Here is a 23,368-nt window from a genome sequence, read left to right as displayed (position 1 = left end):
TGGCATATTCAAATATTCTACGATAGGCAGACTGTACACCGTGCATCCCAATCAGGATGAATGCTTCTTTCTTCGCATGCTGTTGGTAAATATGCCCGGTCCAACGTCTTTCCAGCCACTGAGATTAGTCAACGGCGTTACACATGCCACTTTCCGTAGTGCATGTCAAACTCGGAATTTATTGGAGAACGACTGGCACTGGGATGTATGCACTGATGACGCGTCCAACACGTCACATCCAAATCAAATTCGTGTATTGTTTGCAATCATATTGACCAACCGGCTCTCCTTCATCCCCAACAGAGTTATGGGAGAAAAATAAATCGCATATGGCTGAAGATATTATCCGTCAAATCTGAAGGAAAATTCATATATGAACATTGATTTCAAAGCAGAAATCTTCAACGAAGCGTTGATAATGATTAAAGATTCGTGCCTAGAATTCGCGAACAAAGTTCTAAATCAATTGAAAATGCCGTCGCCAAATCGATCTGCTGCTGCTTCGTTCGATGTAGAATTGCGTCGTGAACAAAATTACAACATAAGTGATCAGTTGTCGTATGTGCAATCAAACATTGCTAAGCTAACGCTTGAGCGAAAAGGCATTTACAAATAAAAAATTCTAAATATCAATAACGGGTTTGGAAATTTTTTTTTAGATGCGCCAGGAGGAACTGTAAATCCAAACTAATTCGATTGATTCTGGCAGCATTTCGATCCCAAATGGTATAACCTTAGCTCTTGCATCGTCCGGAATAGCTACGGACGTTGTTACACATTGTTATGTAAAAACACTCGCCTATTTCGAATGCAATATTGTGTCAAAATTTTAAAGCAATCAGTAAAGAGGTTTAGAAGATTTCCCCTCACATGAAAAACACCTGAAAACACAGCTTTTCAAAAAAAGCAAAAACAATCTTTTTTTTTGAAAAACTGTGTTTTTCATATGTTTTTCCATGTTAGGGAAATCTTCGAAAACTCGTTACTGATTACATTGAAATTTTGACACAACGTTCCATTCGAATAGGTGCATGTTTTTATATACCTACTATATACATGCCGCACCAGTGAGAGGAAAAAAAACATTTTTTTTTTTAATAAACAGCGCTATCTGTTAGATGTAAGAGCAGCACATACTGTAATCTCCAAAAGTTCTTCACCGATTGTTTTGAAATTTTGACACAATGTTCAATTTGAGTGCATGCGTGTTTTTATATACTTACTATTTAGATGTCGCACCTGTGATAGGTAAAAATATGATTTTTTTTAAAAGAGTAACATCTGTTGCACCTAACATCAACACACGCTATACTAAATATATTACGATTCCATTTCAGTGTTTCCGAATGCGTTGATAAATAGAATTTTCATAGATTTCGATTATTTTAATTTTGATTTAATTATTTTGTGTGACATTGCATTTGAATTGAGCTGTGTTGTTTACCATGCCATTCATTTCGTAAGTATAAATATAGATGCCACATCTGTGACAGGTAAAAAAAAATTGTTTTTAACAGCGCCATCTGGTTGCACTTAAGAGCAACACACGCTATGCTAAATATGTTACGATTCCATTCCAATGTTTCTGATTGCATTGATACAGGTGTATTTTATGTATATCAACGAATTTTCATAGATTTTGATTTATTTTAATTTTCATTTAATTACTTTACATGACCTTGCATTGGAAGGTCATGGTTGATTTATGAAATCAAATCATGCACAGTGAACATATAAAAGAGGAAAGAATAACGAAAGAAATAATCCGTAAAGGAGTAAAAAGCACTACTCCTAACCAAAACATAAACCTGATAATATTCTACAAAACCAAGAAGACTTCCGAACTCCTTATCAAAAACAGCCCGAAGCCGACGGAGAACCCTCTACAGCAGTCAAGCGTTGTATACATGTACACTTGCCCCCATGAAGGATGTAACCTTCAATGTAAGTACATAGGTATGACGTCGACCAAGCTGACGAGGCGTTTGACATGCCATCTTCAATCTGGTGCCCCTAGGAATCACATGAGACAAGCCCATGACATTACTCTAACAAGAGAAATGTTGAACAAGAATACTTGCATAATAGACAAAACCCAAGATTCAAGAAGATTACAAATTCTTGAGGCAATTCACATAAGAATAGAGCGACCTACCATGAACACCCAAATCACGGAACTATTTACTCTACCCACCATGAGAGTAAGGACAAGACAAGAACATATCGATGCCAACACAGAAGACAATGTCCAACATAACAGGCCAATTACACTGGATTAATCTTTGTGTTTAGATAGGAGATGCCTCGTATGGGCCAATACGCCTTCTGCAGCCCCTATGTTTATCCCTTATGTATCCCCCCATGTTTTTTACCTTCATTGTATTATCACCTGACCTAATGCGGGTATAAAATCAACTAGTATTGTAAGATCTGTTCACTTGAGAATGAACCATGGAGGTTCGAAACGGCGTGCAAATTATACAAATAAGTGTAATACACTCTATAGTAAATCACTTCTTTCTTTCACCTTAAAAGTACGAAAATAAGTTTTGGAGAACTCCTATTCCAATTAAGCCCTGATGCTAAGAAAATAGTTAGAGGGATAGAAACCAGAAAATAATAAATACAGAATATGCGGTCATATTCAATGAATATATATATATATATATGTTCTCAGTAGTTTCAGGAATTTATAAAAACTATATACTTTGAGATAATTCAAGTGCAATAATTTTGTCTCACTCTGATCCTTCCTAAGGTGATATGTCAATTGATGTATGTAGCAGCCAAGGGGGTTTGACCACCTAACATCACAGAGCAGGTCACAATCATTAGGCCTTCAATATTAAATTTAATATTATTTTGTTATGATTTAATGTGGTACCCAATAATGTAATATTTTTAGTTGGCTCACTTTCTCCTTCTGCACTAAAAAATACTAATATATATTTTATCTATGCTAGCTCTATCACTTATTTATTCAGTATGATAAAACAGTCTCCACAATCTTTAGATTTGCAACTTTTACTCTCCGTATCTTTCATAAAATATTTATTATTTATGCAACTCATCTTGACCCTTTAGGTGAGTTTCAGAGTGATTATTATCACACACAACTCATTCGTGCAGCTAAGAAAAATAGTATATAATGACTTGCGGCTATTGGGTATCATTTTATGGAGAAGTGGTAGTGCCTACAGTTATGATGGATATTATACAAAAGTATGCCATTAGCATGAATGAATATTACATCTATTTATAAATTTGTTCAATCTTGCCATAGTAGAAAGAATGTTTAAATTTTTATTAGATAAAAAATATATATTATTTAAAGTTTTAACGTTGTGATTTATCACTCATATGCAAATGTAATTGTTATTTACTCGATTCTTCTCTCTAATACCATTTAATACGATGTAGAGTTAGAGATTAAATAAGACTACACATAATATTTAGCAAACAAAAGTTTCATACACAACACTAACAAGGACAGGCATACTGGTTAGATATTTTAATTTAAATTTCATGGTGTAACTCACTTGGCGAACTTTTCAGGGAAGAGCGGGAGGTGGGAAGTGAGAAGCAGCCCCCGACTCGGAGTCCAGGAGGCCACCCACAATGGCTGGGTTTCCCTGGGACTGAATGGCAGGTGAACGTACATGTTGCACCTGTCGGAGTTATGTTCATTAACTAAATATGCATTTAGGTTTACAATTACAGACATATTGAAGGTAAGTCAGTTGATAATGTATTACCCAATGCTGGGCGTGTTGTCGTCGTTGTCGTTGATAATCAGCAACATGGCATTCATCTTCGAGAAGGCTGTGTAATGGACCTGCAGCAGCTGGATGGGCAGACGTGTTAGGACCAGCAGCCTCGTCGACCACACCAGGAGGCGGCCCTTGACGGACCACTTGACGAAGGCGGCGAGGAAGGAGAGGTCCGTCGCTTATCACAACAATTGTCGTGTGTGATGACAGTTGCCGCAACTGTGAATGTTGTAGTGTTAATTTTAGAACCTATTTATTTAGCCTAATATAAGAGCATAGGTTACCTATTTGTTTCACTGGTCTTGTAAACTATATAATGTATAAAGCAGCAGTACACTGAAAATGGAGTTACAATCTTCAAGTGAAAGGGAATGACCATTTATATTTTAGCATCACAGTAAGTCAATGACCTACCCGCTTAACATCAGCCATCACCCGAGAGAAATGATTCCCTGTCCTGTTAAAATCAGAGTTGTTCATTGCTGCCTGGAAGACTCCAACACCGCTTGGGATCCTTAGATGTTCTATATCTGACAGAAGGGACTATTCTCAGAAAACTGTTATGGTTTAGTGCTATATAATCAAAGCTATAAGCTTCGTTCATATTATCTATAATAACCTTTCCTTTCCAGCCTTTCACAAGATATTTCACTCCAGCTGAGTTGCTTACCTTGTAGACACTGGAGATGCTGCTATCAATGAAGAAGATCACGAAGTAGCTAGGATGTGACGACTCTGAAAACACAGCTTTCAGTACCCACATCACTGGTAAGAACCTCTTGTGCTGCACTAAAACGAAAGACAAATTTGGCTGTTTGTATCAAGCAAATTTAGAGGTTGATTATTATGATACTGCAGTCAAAGAAAAACTATTCAGCCTTCATTGAGTGATGCATACCCGAAACCTAGCATAAGAATAGCCAGACGACTGTATATACCAAGGCGAAAAAAGTTTCAAAAGGTGGCACAGAAAGAGTGTATGGAACTGGATGAAAGACCCACTTGCATACCAGAATCACATATACAATTACTCCCCACAGCAGAGCTAAACTACGACAGGCAACAACCCTGCAGCAATCAGTACTGGTCAGTATGCCGGTATGTCTATGAAATCCGGTATTCCTATGCATAATCGACCTGATAGAGCAATCTCCCAATCAAATTACCCCAAACAAATTGAAACCTCATTTAATTCTTTTTTTTGCCAACATAAAAGGACTAAAAATAAGAGCAAAAAATTAAGTACCGTTCATAAATGGCCTCCTCACTGAGTCAAATGCAGTATTTAGAGCTTACACGGAATGCATGCAGGGAAACGCTCGGACAGTGAGATATGGATACCAGCATATTATCTATATAGATGTTATAGGGTAAATAGGTCACATGGAGGAGTAAGTTTGCATATAAGAGTAGACCTTGTACGCTCTGAGCTCCTTAACTCTACAAATGAGGTTGTCGAAGTACTGAAAGAACAAATGAAGAAAATAAACTTCGTTATTATTTAAATATACGAACTGCCAGATGCAACGGCTGAGGAATTCATAGAACAAAATAGACAAATAAATAAACAAAATAGAAAATAGACTCGATAATCTGGCAAACCCAATACCTGATATTATCTTCCTAAATGACTTCAACCTCCCCAGTCTAAGAAGGAGAATAGCAAACAATAATATTATACCATGAAGTCTATCTGGACATAACCAACCTCAGATTAGAGAACTACTTAGATTCTGTGACAAATTTTCAATCAACCAGCAGATATCAGAGCCAACTAGGAATGATAATATTTTAGATATTATGTTCCCAAACAATGAAGACATAATCAGGGACATTACAATCTCAGATATCACATACTCAGATCACAAGCTCATTGAAGTGCAAACTAACATTAATACTCGTAATAGGTATCAAACAATAAGTAAGCGAGAGGGGTTATTCACATTATTAAATGTTAATAACAAAAGAGCTGGAAATCTTTAAGAAGGCCTTTTCTCTGGGAAGGCTTTATTTTTGGCTGGGAAAAGATAAACAGGGAACTAACTAACATTCAAAGGGAAACTGATCTAAATATTAAAAATCCCACACAAGGAGTAGAACAACTGACTTTTAAAGCATATAATGTTTATCTAAAATATGTTCCTCTACGGAAAGCCAGAAAGTGGACCAACATAGAAAGAGACCTAAGATGACACAAAAAACAAGCAATAAAATTAACGGAAATGCTTAAGCAGACACAACTACCCATACAAAGAAGGAAGAATTTAAACAGAGATTAGAAAAATTGGATCATATTAAAGAAATGCAATTAGAACATAATGACATACAAGAGATAAAGCTAAATCAAAAATATTTCTTCACATATGCGAAATCAAAAGCAAAAAAAAAAAACACTGTCTGTATTGTACCTATTCTTAAAAGTGATGGTTCATACATAGAGGATAACAATAAAATTAGTTAAATTCTATAAAAGCAGTATGAAAACATGTTTAGCACCCCAATAAACAGCATAAAAGTGGAAGATCCGGACAACTTCTTTATGTGTGATATCAAACCCCTGAAAATGTAACTGATATCAACACGAACGATGCAGATTTTGAAAGATAAATTGACAGTATGCCATGCACTCAGCCCCGGGTCCAGACTCATTACATTCGATATTTTTATGGTATGGCAAAGTGCCATTAGCATAGGCATTCAGTATAGTAGGGAGAAAAAGCTTGGATACGGGGGAGATACCAGATTCGCTTAAATCAGATGATATAGCTCCTCTTCACAAGGGAGGGAGCAAAACATTAACTAAAAATTATAGACCAGTTACACTAACGTCCTACATAATAAAAGTATTGAGAGAGTGATCAGGAGTCAGGTCACCAGTTTCACGGAGACCAATGACCACCACAACCCAGGTCAACATGGGTTTAGAGCGAGAAAATCATACCCCCCTTCCCCTCAAAGCCACTTGACCACTACGACAAAATCAATGAGGCATTAGAAGAAAAATTAAATTCAGATGTGGTATACACGAACTTCGCAAAGACATTTGATAAATGTGACCATAGAGTGGTAGCACACAAAATGAGGTCAATGGGAATAACAGGGAGAGTTGGACGGTGTATTTTAAATTTCTGTCGAACAGAGTACAAAGAGTAACGGTTAACCAATTAAAATCGAGTTCAAGCGCAGTTAAAAGCTCTGTATCTCAGGGGAACAGTCCTTGCACTACTGCTTTTCCATATTTTCAAATCAGATATAGACGAAAATACAAGTCACAGCTCTCTATCATCTTTTGAAGCTGACAGAAACGCCAGAAAAATAAGCATGAAAATTACTTCTGTTGAAGACATCAATAAAGTACAAGCAAATATCAATAAAGCTTTCGACTGAGCAGCAGAAAATAACATGATGTTTGGCAGTGATAAATTACAAGTACTCAGGTAGGGTAAAACTGAGGACAGTAAACAAAATACAAAACAATAAAATCAACCCATGTCTGATGACCTAACGTTTAGGGAGCATAACTAAGGAAATATAGCATCAGCCAGAAAAATGATAGGATGAATTACGATCCCATCACTATGGTTGTACTATTCAAATTACTGTGTTGTTCCGATTTGAGTACTGCTCGATACTCACTTCCCCCTCAGAGCAGGAGCGATTGCTGAAATAGAAGGAATACAGAAAACATATACGGCATACTTAGATACGATAAAGTGCCTAAATTATTGGGATCGTCTCAAAGCTCTCCAAATTTACTCCCTGGAAAAAAGACGAGAGAAGTATATAATAGCATACACATGGAAAGTATTGGAGGGCCAGGTCAAATATCTACACAGTAAAATAACAAAATACTGGAGTGAACGATATGGAAGGAAATGTACAAAAGTACCAGTGAAGAGCACTGATTGTGCCATAGGCACAATCAGAGAACACTATAAACATCAGAGAGCACGGTTGTTTAACATTCTTCCAGCGGGCAAAAGAAATATAGCAGGTACAAACTTAGACGTCTCCAAAAGAAAACCGGATAGTTTTCTTCAAGAAGTGCCGGACAACCACAGCTCGTGTGGTGGTATATGTAGGCCAGAGGGCCGCTCTAAGCAACAGCCTGTTGGATCAAGCTCTCTCAAGTTAAATCTGGCCCTGGGAAGGGCTTGGGGAGTAGAAGGACTCCCAGAACCCCTTCCAGGTATAATCCAGGCAGAAGCAGTAGAGGTACTTTTTTATGTTAATGTGAATTTATATAATGAGATTTATAATCGGATTTATCTGAAATTTATTACAAATAGCTACGCATGCGTGACTTGGCTCTTTAGAGGTTTGATTCCTGTTAATACCTCCTCCACACGTCATGTGACCTTTACAGAGGTGACAAGCGGAATCATAAGTCAACCTTCTCACACATTTTGCTTCTGCAACACAGTGACAGAAGGATTTCAACACCTTCCTTGAGGACCAAATCCACATAGGCTCCCCAGAGAGTGGCGTAGAGTAGGAAGCTCCTATTATGGTAATGTCCACTTTTCAGATGGAGACACACTTCCTCAGAGTGCATCCACTGCCTCCCTACAAATGCTAAAAAGTTTCTCTTATCGTAACTTCGCTCACACAAACATGTCCCACAGTGTATAACAGTTAATAAGATTTAGAGTTTGAGCTAATCACTAATAATAAATGAGAGAGAGACAGAAACACAGTACATAAAAAAGATATATAATGAATAAAATAATTACAGATTTACTTTACTGCCCTAATTCAAATGTTGAAATTGAATCATCTGGTGGGTGTCGATCTGGCTAGGCTGTTCATAAGCTAGAAAATTACTCCACTCTATAAGCACTCAACATATCAGGCCGTTCTCAGGGTCAAGGGGATTCTAATGACCAGCCATCTGCCCTGGTTAAACACCTGCATATTTATCTAGATATTTGTGATGATCTGAAAGCATATTATGGTTCCAATAAAAGTATATTTGTAAACTGGCAAGTGGACCTTCGTCCTAAACAGAATATGCTTAAGTTATATCTTTATTATACTATAAATCATTCATCTAAAATACAAAAACAGTATATGCTTGATATGTTTTCTTTGTAACAGTCTGAAAAGTTTTTTTTTTGTAAATGGAATTGTAGGACATATTCAAATAGCTTTCAAATTTTATGTTTCACATCTTTGAGAAAAATACACTCTGTTAACAAAACCAAACCTTAACCAAACCATAGATAGTGAGTAGAAAATACCACTAATTATACAGTGACTTTGAAGTGATTACCTCCAGGGTAGCTCTTCCCTGAGAACAGGTTAAGTGCCAAAAACCAAATGAATCGAAAATGAACTAATATCCTAAAGTAACTGAAGCTGTCCTCTTTAACTTTACATTTACTTAAACACAGTGAACTTAAGGAACCAGTAAATGCACAAGTTCAAAATCTATAGCCTTTACTAGGCCATAGCAATGAAATTGAAACCTCACCACAAAATAATGTCATGGATACAACACAAGCAAATTAATCATGAATATGTCAACACATTAAAATAGATGTGCATGCAATTCTTATAAATACTTCCACTGAATGATTATTACCTCAAAGGGGTCAGGGAGGGAGAGTTACTTAGCTGTAGGATATGATGAAAGCGCTAGTCAGTTGACTGGCGTCGTGCTTTTCTCACTCAAAATCAACCTTCCTGGTGTATGGGAAATTGTAGCTGTCGTCTCCTTCTCTCTGTAAAATCGGTGTCATGATGATCAGTACTTTTTGCAACAGTCGACACAGAAGACTTCGTTATTTGTACCTTTGCTTATGCTCTGGTTCTAAAAATGCGGCAACGATTCCTTTTTGGCATCCGAGTGCATAGGGAGATAGGGAAGGGAGGGGGGTGTTAATGCTCTGGTTCAGTGTCACCACGCATTAAAACTTCAGGTGAATCCAATTTACCTGCTGATGACTGCAGGTAATCCAGTGAGTTAATAAGAACCCCAGGTCATCTCTGCAATCCTATGTCACTGCGGACTGTAACTCTAACAGAAAGCTCCCACTCACATATTTCTGGTATCACAAACTCTAATTGCAGACAAACTCTACACATCAATGCCCTTGTAACTCTCTGCTACAAATGGGCCACTGCACTGCCCAAAATGTCACTGAGAAGAACTGCCCACTTAGCACCTCACTGCTCACTGCACTGTCCCTTACTGGATAAGAATATCACAGGTCACTCATGTTACGATTGCTTCACCACACTGTTCTTACCTCAGTTTGCAACCGATCCTTCCTGAGTAGGAATCTTTAGCTTGATAATCTTGCCCAGCTCAATGAATTGCTACACTTTAGTTCCCAAATTATTAGCTATTTCCTTGTTACATTCCACTCTGCAACTTTCAGGGAAATTAACAAATGACACATTGAGGTTAATTTGGCTCTTCCACGATATGTCACAATATTCCTGACCATCAACAAAGTCCTGACATGATGATTCTTAACGAATTTCAGCAAAAAAAAAAAAAAAAAGAGGGAGCACAGCCTGGCACATTCTTCCTTGAAAAATTCTGGGGCATAGTGACACGCCTCATGCCATGAGATTCGCAGCTCCTTGCCGATCATGTAACCATGGGGCCATCTGAGGATTGGTCCGTTCAAGCAATTTGTAGTTAAATTAATCACGTTACAGTCTTACATCCTGATTGCTTGATCTCGGTCTTGTCTCTCAAATCAGGAAAAATATCTCCAAGGGCGACATTTGGAAAATGGCCAACAGCCTAAACATTTAGGAATTAGCTTTCGCTTTCAGGACCAAAGTGTTTGGTAAGGGTGGGGGTGGAAGAGTATAAGGGATAAGGATATAAATTCAGGAAAAAGGATGAGGGTGAAGTATGAGTGGGATGAAAAGTGTAGTGGCCTATCCACCTTGGCATTGACGTAATAGTGTAGCAGAGAATGTTGTCTGTTAGTGATGAGTTGGTTTGGCTGCTAGACTGGCCGGAGTGGCTGGTGGAGGCTGGTTGCTAAGGCCGGTAAGTGGTGGTACATATCGAAGGCTGTTGGAGATAGGCTACACCAAGGGCTCTCCCCCAGGTATCGGCATTACTGCATGGTGCTTGCCTGCTAAGTGTTGTTTGTATGTGTGCTGTTTTAATTTTTCAATTTTTTTTTGGTAAACAAGTATTTGATTTTCTTCCACCAGGTTCCTGCCCCTGGAAATACAAACCGTAACTGTCCCTATTTTCTGCTTCTTACAACTTGTAATAAAGTTGTTACATCTTAGCTTAACGTGTTTATGATGTATTAGAACGTTGTTACAACTTGTTATATTTGTTGTTATAACTGGTTAGGTGTTAAAACTTGTTATATTTGTTGTTATAACTGGTTAGGAGGTGTTAAAACTTGTTCAAACGTTGTAGCAACGTCGTAGTTCACTGTGTGTTTAGCGGAGATTCCCTGCAATACTGATTCGCCTGACAGACCAGATTTACCCAGATGTGACATCTGTAAATTATTGTAAGGGCAATGATGTCTCTCTTCAGAGACTGTAGGTGAAGCGCCGGTGGATTGCCCGTTCGTTGATGGCTGGTAAAAGCTTAATACTCGTTTATCTTGCTCTTATTTTCTCTGGTTGGGATGTATTGACTATACATTCTGGTGGTGGTTCTCTGACATGCTGCCTCAGTTCTTTCCAGTATGGGATCACGTATACCTGAGACTGCCTAGTCAATAGTCCATGTACATTGAGGGTCCAAATTCTACCACCTGGACATCAGCTAGGAAGGTGGGTAAGTCCTCCTCTCCATGGTCTCGAGTCTGGGTCTAGGTGGAGGTATAACTCTGAGTGGGTCCGTTTTGAGTTTAATGATGACTGGGATGTGGTCCAAGACAACCCCCCCCCCCCCAACCCAAGGTTACTCTGCAGTGGAACATGTGGCAGTCCCTGTTCATGAGCACAACGTCAGGCGTTCCTCTAATATTGCCTGAACTCCAGGTTTTGAAGGAGGGGGGGGGGGGCCTGAAAAAGAGACGTATTTAGTCATCATTAAATTGTACAGTTCTCTCTCCTGCCTGTCTGTTCTCGCCAGCTGCCAGTTTTAAAGGGCTGGATGGTGAGCATTGAGGTCACCGGCAATGATCATTGGTCGGCTACTGAACAATGATCCTGTTCAGTAGCCGATTAAATGGAGGTAATTTAGCCTGGGAGGACAGTAAGCCGTACATATGATCAGTGGTCCATGGCTAGTTAAATGGGTTCTACTGCAAGAATGTGATCACGCTCCACCAAAATAGTGCGATAGGAGAAGCCTCTTATTATCAGAATATCCGTACCATTGTGTGCACACCTGTTTAATCCCACAGTTGAGTAACCCCAGAGGGAGGTATGTTGTTCAGGTCGAGCTGCAGTTTCATAGAGGAGAATTACGTCGGGGTTGTGGTTACTCACTTCTACTTAGAGTAGGTATAAATTTAAAAAAAAAGATTATGTTAATTTGCATAAGGTATTCTAACAAATCATCAACAGGTACTTTAGTGAATAAAGCAGTCACGTCAAAACTTACTAGTTTAAAATCAAAATTCAAATTTAGTCAAAGTTTTGTACCCTATAGTTGGTACTATTTCCCATTCACACTCAACTAACAATGTAGACTTAATTAATAAGCTATCCACACTCAATTTTAATTTTTATTTTAAACTAGTAAGTTTTGACGTGACTGCTTTATTCACTAAAGTACCTGTTGATGATTTATTAGAATACCTACGTGAGGAACTGCCCTAAATATAATTTGAGCTTGCAGACCAATAATGTGTTGGAACTTATCAAATTATGTATAAAAGACAATTATTTCAGTTTCAATGGAAAAAATTTCAAACAAACATTTGGAATGGCAATGGGCAATCCCCTTTCCCCAGTTTTGAGCAATTTGTATATGGAGTTCTTCGAAACAAAAATCTTATCCAGGATTATCCCCTCTAATGTTGTTTGGTTTAGGTATGTCGACGATATTTTGTGCTTATGGCCGAGTGACCAAGACCAAATTGTTTTTCTTAATGAGCTTAATTCTTTGGTACCTTACCTTGAGGTGCTTCCGGGACTTAGCGTCCCCGCGGCCCGGTCGTCGACCAGGCCTCCTGGTTGCCGGACTGATCAACCAGGCTGTTGGACGCGGCTGCTCGCAGACTGACGTATGAGTCACAGCCTGGTTGGTACCTTCAATAAAATTCACATGTGAAAATGAGGAGAATGGTACACTTCCGTTTTTGGACATTATGATTCATAGAGTCAATAGAAGGTTCAAATTTAATGTGTATAAAAAACCTACCAACGTGGGGTCGTTTGTTTATTATTATTCGAATCATCATAGTAAAGTTAAACAGGCAGTATTTTCAGGAATGTTTCTTCGAGATTTGAGGGTATGCAACTCTGAGTTTTTTGATGAAGAGATAGCTAAAACATATGAAATTGGGAAGAGTTTACAGTACCCTAAGATGTTTTTGGATTGTTCGTTTGGAAAAGCTAAACGTACGTTTTATAATAATGTCTCCAAAGCGAAACCAGAAATTAGAAACTCATTGATGGTACCTTATGCGATGGGATTTGAGAAACTTTCCCCAGTTTTTAAGAACCTTAATATCAATTTGGTGTTCACTAATAATACGATCAAGTCTAATTTAATAAAAAAAACTCCCCTGGTACCGCAAGTTGTGTGTATTCGATTCCCAGCAATGATTGCGAGTCTGTGTACCTTAGACAAACAGGAAAATCCTTACAATTACGTATGTCCCAACATGCTTATAGTATAAGAACTGTCCAAACGTCTAATGCTTTGTATCTACACACAAGTTTGTGTGATCACATTATTAATTTGGATGGGGCGAAAAGCAATACCAATTGCAATATCTTTGTGGAACGGAACTTAATTGAGTCTGCCCTAATTAGTCAGTGTCCAAATCTTCTCAATGTTAGTACTGGTATGTACAAACTTGACCCAGTTTTAAGTTACAATATTGCACAACAGTTTAAGAAAAAACTATGATAGGGAGAGTTACATTGTCTCATAACAATATTATATTAATATATTTATGTGGGTTCAATGAGGCTTTTTCTTTAATCTTTTATTCTTACCGCTTAAATCCTTCTGACAACTCTAAGCTAATCTATACCTTTTTATGGTTAATTATTTCCCCAGGAGATGGTGGTCTGGATGTAGTGTCTGCCTCCACTCTTCCTTTGTGATTTCTTTCAGTGAGGAGTTGACAAAGGCCCAGATCGGCCGAATCATTCATCTCTCTTTTCACCATTTCTCTGCGATCTCTGTGATTTTTACCATTTCGTGATCGTAAATTGCATATAAATTGATCGTAAATACATATATATATATATATATATATATATATATATATTATATATATATATATATATATATATATATATATATATATTATATATATATATATATATATATATCAGTCAGGCGGAGGAGGCTGGTAGTGGCCGCATTTCAAACTGCCCTCACCACCACACCACCCCACCACCTCCCTCGTGGGCTCAGTGAATGATAGTGAACAATTTCTGTCTGTTTGGTGTATACTTTGCGGCCCCGACATACAAAGTGAATACCATGTATATATAGTGCCATAGTGAAATATACATCTCAAAGTGCCAACTCCGATACTCAGTGCCATACACACCACAAAGTGTCAACCCCAGTTTATAGTGTCATACATATAACAAAGTGCCAACCCCATATTCTCAGTGTCATACATACCCTGGTGTACATATATATGAATGTATATTGTGTGTCATGTGTATAGCCCACTCGATACCACGCCTCCCCCCCCCAAACCGACCCCATCCCCCCCCCCGCACCTCACTACCTGAGCTGACCCTCGCCCCACCGGCCTCCACACCCAGCCGCGGCCTCCACACCCGGCCGCGGCCTCCACACCCAGCTGATGCCGCCACACCCAGCTGATGCCTCCACACCCAGTTGATGCCTCCACACCCAGTTGCTGGCTCCACACCCAGTTGATGCCTCCACACCCAGTTGCTGGCTCCACACCCAGTTGATGCCTCCACACCCAGTTGCTGGCTCCACACCCAGTTGTTGGCTCCACACCCAATTGCTTGGCCATGACCCAGTGTGTTTGCTCCCCTCTATAGAATAATGCACAGTTTAACTCTGCCAACCGAGTTGAAATGGAAGGGGTCCCAGCGGTCGGGCAGGACTCCACAAGCCTTGAGGTGCCAACAACTGCTCCTAAAAGAGGTTTTTGCCGAGTATGCAACAAAAACACCGCCATAAACTCCACCGGTGGTGTTATCCGCTTTCACACCTTCAACGAGGAAAGATGCAGTGGTTCCCACCAGCTTCCGAAGGGAAGCAATGGCCAGCTGCCATTAACAGTTAGGGAAGAGACTCCCATTAACCTAATCTCTTCTGAGAACCTCACCCAAGCGATCATAGCGACGTCTGCTAGAACATTACCACACATCCCAAAAGCAGCCCGCCCAAATGCAGCAGCCAAACTTTGTAATCTTCTGAAAAGGGTCAATGATGCACCGGAAAACATTCAAGCGTGGCATAATGTCCTTCTGTTTGGCAATGTATGCCTCAACGTCCCTCCAAGGAGGGACAAATCACTTGCTTCCTCGGTCCTGAGGGCGATAAATGAATACCCAAGGGGGGACAACCTAGTTCGCCTGCCTCTACGAGCAAAACACACCCACCGCAGAAATGGTAACAACAACATACCGGAAACGTACAAAATCAGAGCACAAATCACCAAGAAAATTGAAAAGGGAAATACCGCAAGTGCTATTAGAGTCCTCACCAGTGACGAGAAAATTGCTCCTCGAAACTCAGCCACAGCACGGGCCCTGCAAAGCAAGCACCCACCCAGAGCCCCTCAAGGCGACAACATCGTTCCGCCATCAGCCGACACCATTTCAGACCCATTAACCGTTGGTGAATCTGAGGTCTACAAAGCAGCCCTTTCTTTTCCACCTGGGTCAGCAGGCGGCTTTACAGGGTTAAAACCTCAACATATCAAGCAAATGTTAAATCCTGCGGTTGGTGATGCTGCACAAGATCTTCTTATGGAACTCACAAGGTTCGTCAACATGTGTCTGGCTGGTGAGATACCTGAGGTCATCAGGCCTCTCTTTTTTGGTGCCTCCCTCTGTGCTCTCAAAAAGAAGGACGAAGGAATCAGGCCAATCGCTGTTGGCAACACTCTCCGACGCCTGATTGCCAAGGCTGCTACGAGGGTTGTCAGCCAGCAAGCGGCTGAATTGCTGAAACCAATCCAGCTAGGATTTGGAATCCCCCAAGGCTGTGAAGCGGCTGCCCATGCAGCACGAGCATGCATCACAAACATTTCTGATGAAAAGGCCCTGCTCAAACTGGACTTTAAGAATGCCTTCAACATGGTCAGAAGAGATGCAGTACTTTGTGCCGTACATCGCCATTTCCGGCCCCTCTACCCGTTCATACTATCGTGCTACAGTGGTGAGTCAAAACTGCTCTTTGGTGAACATGAAATCAGATCATGTGAAGGTGTTCAGCAAGGTGATCCTCTTGCTCCCCTTCTTTTCTGCTTAGTCTTAAAAGAAATCACCGAAAGCTTGTCCAGCGAGTTCAACATCTGGTTTTTGGATGATGGCACTATAGCTGGCACCGTAGACCACCTCCTGTCAGATATCAGGAAAATAAGGGAGCAAGAAGTAAGCCTGGGTCTCGTCCTGAACCCTTCCAAGTGTGAAGTAGTCTCCTCCAACCCAGACATCGTAGCTAGAATAAGGTCTGCCTTGCCTGGAGCCCATGTCATTAGGGCCGAGAACAGCACCCTCCTTGGAGCTCCCCTCGGGTCTAACGCCATTGAGGAGATCCTCGACAAGAAAATCGCAGACCTTAGGAGGATGGAAGTCAGAATAGGTGACATCGATGCCCACGATGCTTTTTATCTCCTCACCAAATGCCTATCCCTTCCGAGGCTAACCTACTTTCTGAGGTGCGCCCCATCTTACAACAACCCAAAGCTTGACGAGTATATGACCTCCTACTGAAGACCATGCTGGAAAAAGTTGTTAACCTCTCCCTCAACGAATGCCAGTGGAAACAAGCCACTCTTCCTGTCAGGCTCGGTGGCTTGGGTGTCCGCACCGCCACCCAAATTGCTGTCCCAGCCTTCCTGTCTTCCTCCTCGGCATCAGATGACCTGGTTAAGGAAATTCTACCTGACACCCTGAGTGATGTAGCGGGGATACAGGACCCCCACTACACGGAATGCGACACGAAATGGGGTGCCATGACAGACCCAGCACTCAGACCAGCCATGCCGAAAGCCAAGAAACAATCCAGTTGGGACAGCCCCATTGTAGACAAAGAAGCCACAGCTTTGCTGGAGGCAGCAACAACCCCCAGTGATCGTGCACGCCTCACAGCTGTGCAGGCTCCCCATGCAGGGGACTTCCTTCTGGCAGTCCCCATGTCTGCTACAGGCACACGTCTTGATCTGCAGGAGCTCCGTATTGCAGTCACTCTCCGTCTTGCTGCCCCTATCCGCACTGTTCACAGGTGTATTTGCGGCGAGGCAGATGCTGACGAATATGGATTGCATGGCCTGCACTGTGGAAAATCGGGTGGTTGGCACACTAGACACGGCGAAGTCAACGACATCATTAAAAGAAGCCTTGCCTCTGCTCAGTGTCCAGCGGAGAGAGAGCCCCGCAACCTACTGAACCGTGACTCTGTCAGCTTTGCCGGCCGACCAGACGGAATCACACTGCGTCCGTGGAAGGGTGGCAGGCAGTTAGCATGGGACTATACTTGCGTATCCACCCTGGCAACGACATACATCACCCTTTCTGCCGGCACGGCGGGAGCCGCAGCGACACACAGAGAAAAACAAAAGTCAGTCAAGTACAGGCAATTAGATCAAAGGTACAATTTCGTTCCAATAGGGTCTGAGACCCTAGGCCCATGGGGTGAGAGTGCAAGAAGGTTTCTTAAGGATCTTGGTTCCAAGCTCATTGACACCACAAGAGACCCTAGAGCAGCAAGTTTTCTCTTTCAGCGCCTCAGTGTCGCGATCCAGAGGGGAAATGCCCGCTGCATCCTCGGTTCCTGCCCGGCGTCGGAGGAGTTCGAGGAAATCTACAGCCTCTAGGAAGCGAACTTTTTCTTGTGTCCTCTTAATGTTTATTTTTTGTATAAAATCAGATATGTAACTGTATAACCTTGCATAATAAAGTGTACATCATAATAAATAAAAAAAGGGGGTGGTAGGAGAAGTGAACACTCTTTCGTATTCAGAGTTAAATGTCAAGTTTTTCCCTGAGTGCTCTGTGTTCCCTTCTCTGAGGCTGTGGGTCCCTATAATTGCACCAGTGGTGGTACCTATATATATATATATATATATATATATATATATATATATATATATATATATATATATATATATATATATATATATATATATATATATATATATATATATATATATATATATATATATATTGGTGTTCCCTTCCCTTCGGGATTGTTAATTTCATAATAAATAGGTGAACCATTGAAATAACAAACAGCTTGTTAAAACTCTTCTTTACTTATAAGTAAATTTCATGACGTTCGAATTCTTCTCATATTTATCTTGATATCTAAATCTAAATTAAAATAAACAGCAAAGCAAAGCACTCATACTCGACTAGAATGCCTGTTAAAACATATGAGGTGAAAAGCAACACTAATACAAAACATAACACTCAGTTCAACTCTCATGAAGTGAAAAATCAGAGTTAAACTTAATATTTATAACTTGGATTCTCAAAGCCAATTCAAAATCATAATAATAATTACAAACATGCAGAGAGATATACATAAAAGCAAAAAAACTGAGAACAAATATCGATTATCAATTAGATGCCTCGTAAGAAACCTAAATATCACATAAAACTAATCACCAAAAGTTGTATGAAATTTCTAATTAAAACAAATGCAACAGAAAAATGTTTCCAAACTCGAAATGATTATCAAAGACACAAATTAAGGGAGTCTATGACAAATAAGAAAGAAGTCAACATGGACTAAAACAAAAACAAAATGCTCCCCGTGAATAATACAGTGTACAATTGAGCAGCTGAACAGTTAATATTTAGCAAAGACCCCCAGCTCCCGGATATATAAGGATTCCATCATTCTAAAATCCACTAAGGGCTCACCATAGCTCGTGCTACGTGGAACTTTTGTTCTGAGTAGTTGAATCTTAAATAACAACAACAACCACATCTCAGATCCGACTGGCCATTTATGCAAGTGTCAAAAATTTTAAAATCAGATTCCAGCAGAGAATGATTCACCTCATTACAGTGATTTCTAATCTCCGAGAATGCTGGTTTGGATAATGGTAGCCCAGTTCTTAATGATATTCCCCGGTGCTCCAGTATCCTAATCTTAAAGTTCCGTATGGAACTTCCGACGTATCCAGCATCACCGCTGGAACATTTATACATATATGTACATTACTAGAGAGAACATGAGGGTAGGCACTTTAACTTTAAATTTAAAATAGGAACCAATGGTATTTGTATTCACAAGAATAAATCTAATATCTACTTGAGGATAACAATGTTGTAAATGTCTCCTCAGTCAACTTCTTACAAAAAACTAATGGTGCCATAAAAGGGTAGTTATATGTAGTTAATATCCCTTTCTACCGTAGTAATCTTTCAGGAAGGGTGAAACTTCTTATTTAAGAAATTCCTTAAAAACTATATATCATATAAACAGGGAAACTATTATTTAAAAAATTTCAAAAGGACATATTTTTTTTATCAAAGTTGGACCAATTTGAGCATAATACAAAGGCTCTATTCACCAGAGAATTAATTGCATTTTTCTTAAAATGTCTGCAAAAAATGAATTAAAATGTAAGCCTAAACCTGTGAAAGTTGGCTTTCTGTCAACTTTTAGTGTCAAAACCATTAAGGTTTTGACTTTGACATCAAGAAACGATAAAGATTTTTTCATTTCACTTTTCATTGAAACGTATTTTAAAATGTTGTGCATTAAAATACTCTCTAAACTTATCAACATGAGATTAGTCCTTGAATAACAAAAAAAAAATGTCATCCACATATCTCTAGATAATTGACTTTAAATACAGAGGACATTTGTCAAACCAATTTCTCTTGTGAAAACTTAAAAAAGCATTAGGAAGTGTGGGACCTAATGGAGAACCCATAGTGTTCTAATTTAGCAGGATGAGAAACGAATGTGTAATCCACATGGCGTTTATTCCAACAATAACAAACCAACATTCAATAACAAACCAACAAACCAATATGCCAACAATAACAAACAATATAAAAACAAACTAGAAAGCTCGACTGCACCTGTCGGCCCCGCCCGTGCTCGAGCTTTTATCTGCTGCTCCCTGAGCTCTCTCAACTTTTATCTGCTGCTCCCTGAGCTCTCAGCAACCCTCAAATGATGTAGCATCCCCAGAAGGCAGCTAAGTACACAGTGACCCAAATGTGATTGAAACAATCATCAAGATCAACCCACATAATCTCATTTCGACCTTACTAGTGTTACTTATTGGAGGAAGCTGTACCCGACGATCACTGCTGCCGCATCACCGAGTCTTCCCTATTTGTGCCTGCCTACATTTATCTCACTACCATGAGTAACAAACCCAAGTACGTTAAGCTCTCTCAAGAACACAATTACTAACTTTAAACCAGCAGAAACCACTAGAAAACAGGAAGTAATGTTGCAAAAGTTTGAGAACCATCTTACCACCCTACAACAACAACACACTATTAACCAAGACGAATCAGACCAACATAAACTCCTTGACTCTGTCATTATCCCTTCACGTGATTTTTTGCAAGAATCTGATGGAGAGGACTGTGCTGCCATCGTGATCCAGGAATTGCAGGATAAAATAAGGTATTCAATCCAAAAAAGTGACATCAAATCAGCTTATAGAGTGGGTATCAAATCATCTGGTAGAAATAACAGGAAAATTTGTGTTAAATTAGATTGCTGCTCCTGCAAGTCAGACCTTATCAGAACTGCAGTCTCTAGTAAATCCATTGTTTATGTGAATGAGTTCACATAAACAGCTTCAGACAAATCTCTTACTTAAATTATGTGGATTCTGCAAAAACTCCCCTGCAATTAAACATTGTTTTGTGTGAGATGTTAAAACTATAGCTAGGAAGACGGACACTGGAAAAACTATGTAATAACTACTGAAGCTCACCTCAATTCTTTCCTGAATGACTGTGGGTTAACAGCTGTATAACCAGAATACAAATTATAGTCTCATTTAACTACCAATGTGTACTTTAGCACTGCCTTTCCTTTCAAAAGGTTTCAATTTTATTTTACAGCAAAAACTTGTCATCTTTCCTATTGTCTTCCTTTTTTTTGTTTTTTACTCTATATTTTATATACTCCATACTCCCTTGTTCCATTGTACACTGGCTCTGCCTGTGTCCTCTAGTTTAAACTTTATCACTCAGTGTACCTGAGTGTATCTTATTAATCTACCTTATTTTGTTCTAGTGTAACTTTAGTAATTAACTATAGTTGGAGCAACAGAAATACACTTACATCGCCTCAGGCTTGGATACCCATGTGCATGGGAATAAGGCTTACAGGTTCCAGAAGATGAGAGGAAATGTCAGCACTGTAGAGAAAGGCCAGACAGACCACTGGAACATTATCTAACACAGTGCACAGTTATAAACCTATTACGATTTTAACTTATATTCAACAGAGCAGAAGAAGTTGTTAAACACATATGGCAAAATCTTACTGAAGCGACCATACGAGTCATAAATACTCATATTCCGCCCAAGTAAAACAGAAACAAGCAACACTTAGCGGGCCAGCCAGAGGCTTAGGGCCCGCACAGGAATATCCCTACAAAAAAAAACTATAATGTAATTATAATATTATAGTAAGTAAGCTTTTTGTTTGATAGAATTATTAATTGTTATTTGATTTGAAGTGGTCGTCTATTGGAATTAATTATTCAAGTTCATTTTTACTTTTCTTAAATTCCATTAAGTTTATATTACTTAAATTACCATTAAGTTTATATTACTTTAGAATTTTTATTCAACTTTTTCTTTGTAACCCAGGTTGCCTAGCCACTTCCCCCTTGCTCCATTGTGCTCTTGGCTTTGCCTGTGCCTCCCAGTGCAAATTTTACTTTCAGTGTACCTGAAAGTACCCTTCAGCAACCTACCTCATTTTGTGTAAAGTTTTATATTTTTTTTTTCTTATCTGGGTCTTTTTTATAATTGTCTTTTTTGGCTTTTTGCTGTCAAACAGGTCTCATATGCAAACTATTATAGACCCAGACTTTAACCTCTTATCTAGTATCTATGATAATCATCACTTTAATTATCAAAATTTCAGGTATTATACAGCACATGATGTAAACAATGTCTTTACTTGTAATCACAATGTTTCTGTAAAACATTGTAAGATGTTGAATGTAAGATCTCTCAGCACTTTGATGATGTTAATGCCCTGATTCAAACAGTTGACAACAAATTATCTTTTGTTGTGTTTACTGAAACATGGTTAAAAGAGGACACTACTTAACTCAACAACATACCTAACTCAGCTACTCACAACTGTCGTCCTATACAAAGAGATGGTGGTACTTCTCTTTACTACCACCATGAACTGACATGCTTAAAAGTAACTGAAACTAGAGACCCTTGTTGAGAGTATATATTTGCCTGTTTCAGAGTCAAGGGTACCGAGGCTGTCTTGACTGTGGGAGCAGTCTACAGGATTCCTAACAATGACGTGACTGAATTTAACTCTATCCTTAGAAATCTAATACTAGATAACAGACTGAACAAAACCCATCTAATTATTTCTGGGGACTTTAACACTGACCTCTGCGAGCCTGATAACCCTCCTGCTGCTAGTTTCCTTAACTGTATGAATTCCTGCTTCCTCATACTCGTCATCACTAGACCTACTAGAATCACTGACAGTACTGCCACGGCTCTTGATCACATCTGGACCAACATAACCTCTCCCTTTACTTCAGGGATAATCATTGATAGCACTACAGACCATTACCCCACATTTCTCCTAACCAACCATAACAAACCAACTCTAGATACAAGGAAGATAAGCTTTAGGCTTCACAATGAAACTTCTATAGGCAATTTTATAGCTGCTGCTGCAAATATGAACTGGAAGTCCGAATTAGGTAACATAGGGGACATCAACCTAGCAGTGCAATCATTTCTTCAAAAAACTCTCAGCCTTTATAACACCCACTGTCCTTTGCTAACGAAACCAGTCACAACTAAAAGGCTAAATAATCCTTGGCTTACAAAGGGAATACTTAAATCTATTAATAAAAAACATGACCGTGAGAAGAAGAATAGTTTAGGAATCGTCTTCAAAGACTTTTCAAAGAATTACTCTTCATTGCTATCTAAAATAATTAGAAGAGCCAAAATTAAATACTACGAAGATAAATTTACCCAAGCAAAGGGCAACATTAAAAAAAAACATGGAGCGCAATTTCACAAATATTGGGATCAAAAAAGATTTTAAATAACAAACCAAT

General features: G+C 39.3%; 1 protein-coding gene across 1 annotated transcript in view; it reads right to left on the bottom strand.

Moving 5' to 3' along the window:
- Positions 1-23,368, bottom strand: part of LOC123762003 (uncharacterized) — a 276,247-nt gene that overhangs the window by 232,882 nt on the left and 19,997 nt on the right. The window contains 5 exon segments of the mRNA XM_069335682.1: positions 3,540-3,668; positions 3,756-3,937; positions 3,939-3,989; positions 4,185-4,313; positions 4,441-4,559. Of these exon segments, the coding sequence (XP_069191783.1) occupies positions 3,540-3,668; positions 3,756-3,937; positions 3,939-3,989; positions 4,185-4,313; positions 4,441-4,559 (610 nt within the window).

The sequence above is a fragment of the Procambarus clarkii genome, chromosome 34 (assembly GCF_040958095.1).
Source record: "Procambarus clarkii isolate CNS0578487 chromosome 34, FALCON_Pclarkii_2.0, whole genome shotgun sequence".
Classification (NCBI taxonomy): Eukaryota; Metazoa; Arthropoda; class Malacostraca; order Decapoda; family Cambaridae; genus Procambarus; species Procambarus clarkii.
This window is presented reverse-complemented; position numbering and strand designations above follow the sequence as displayed.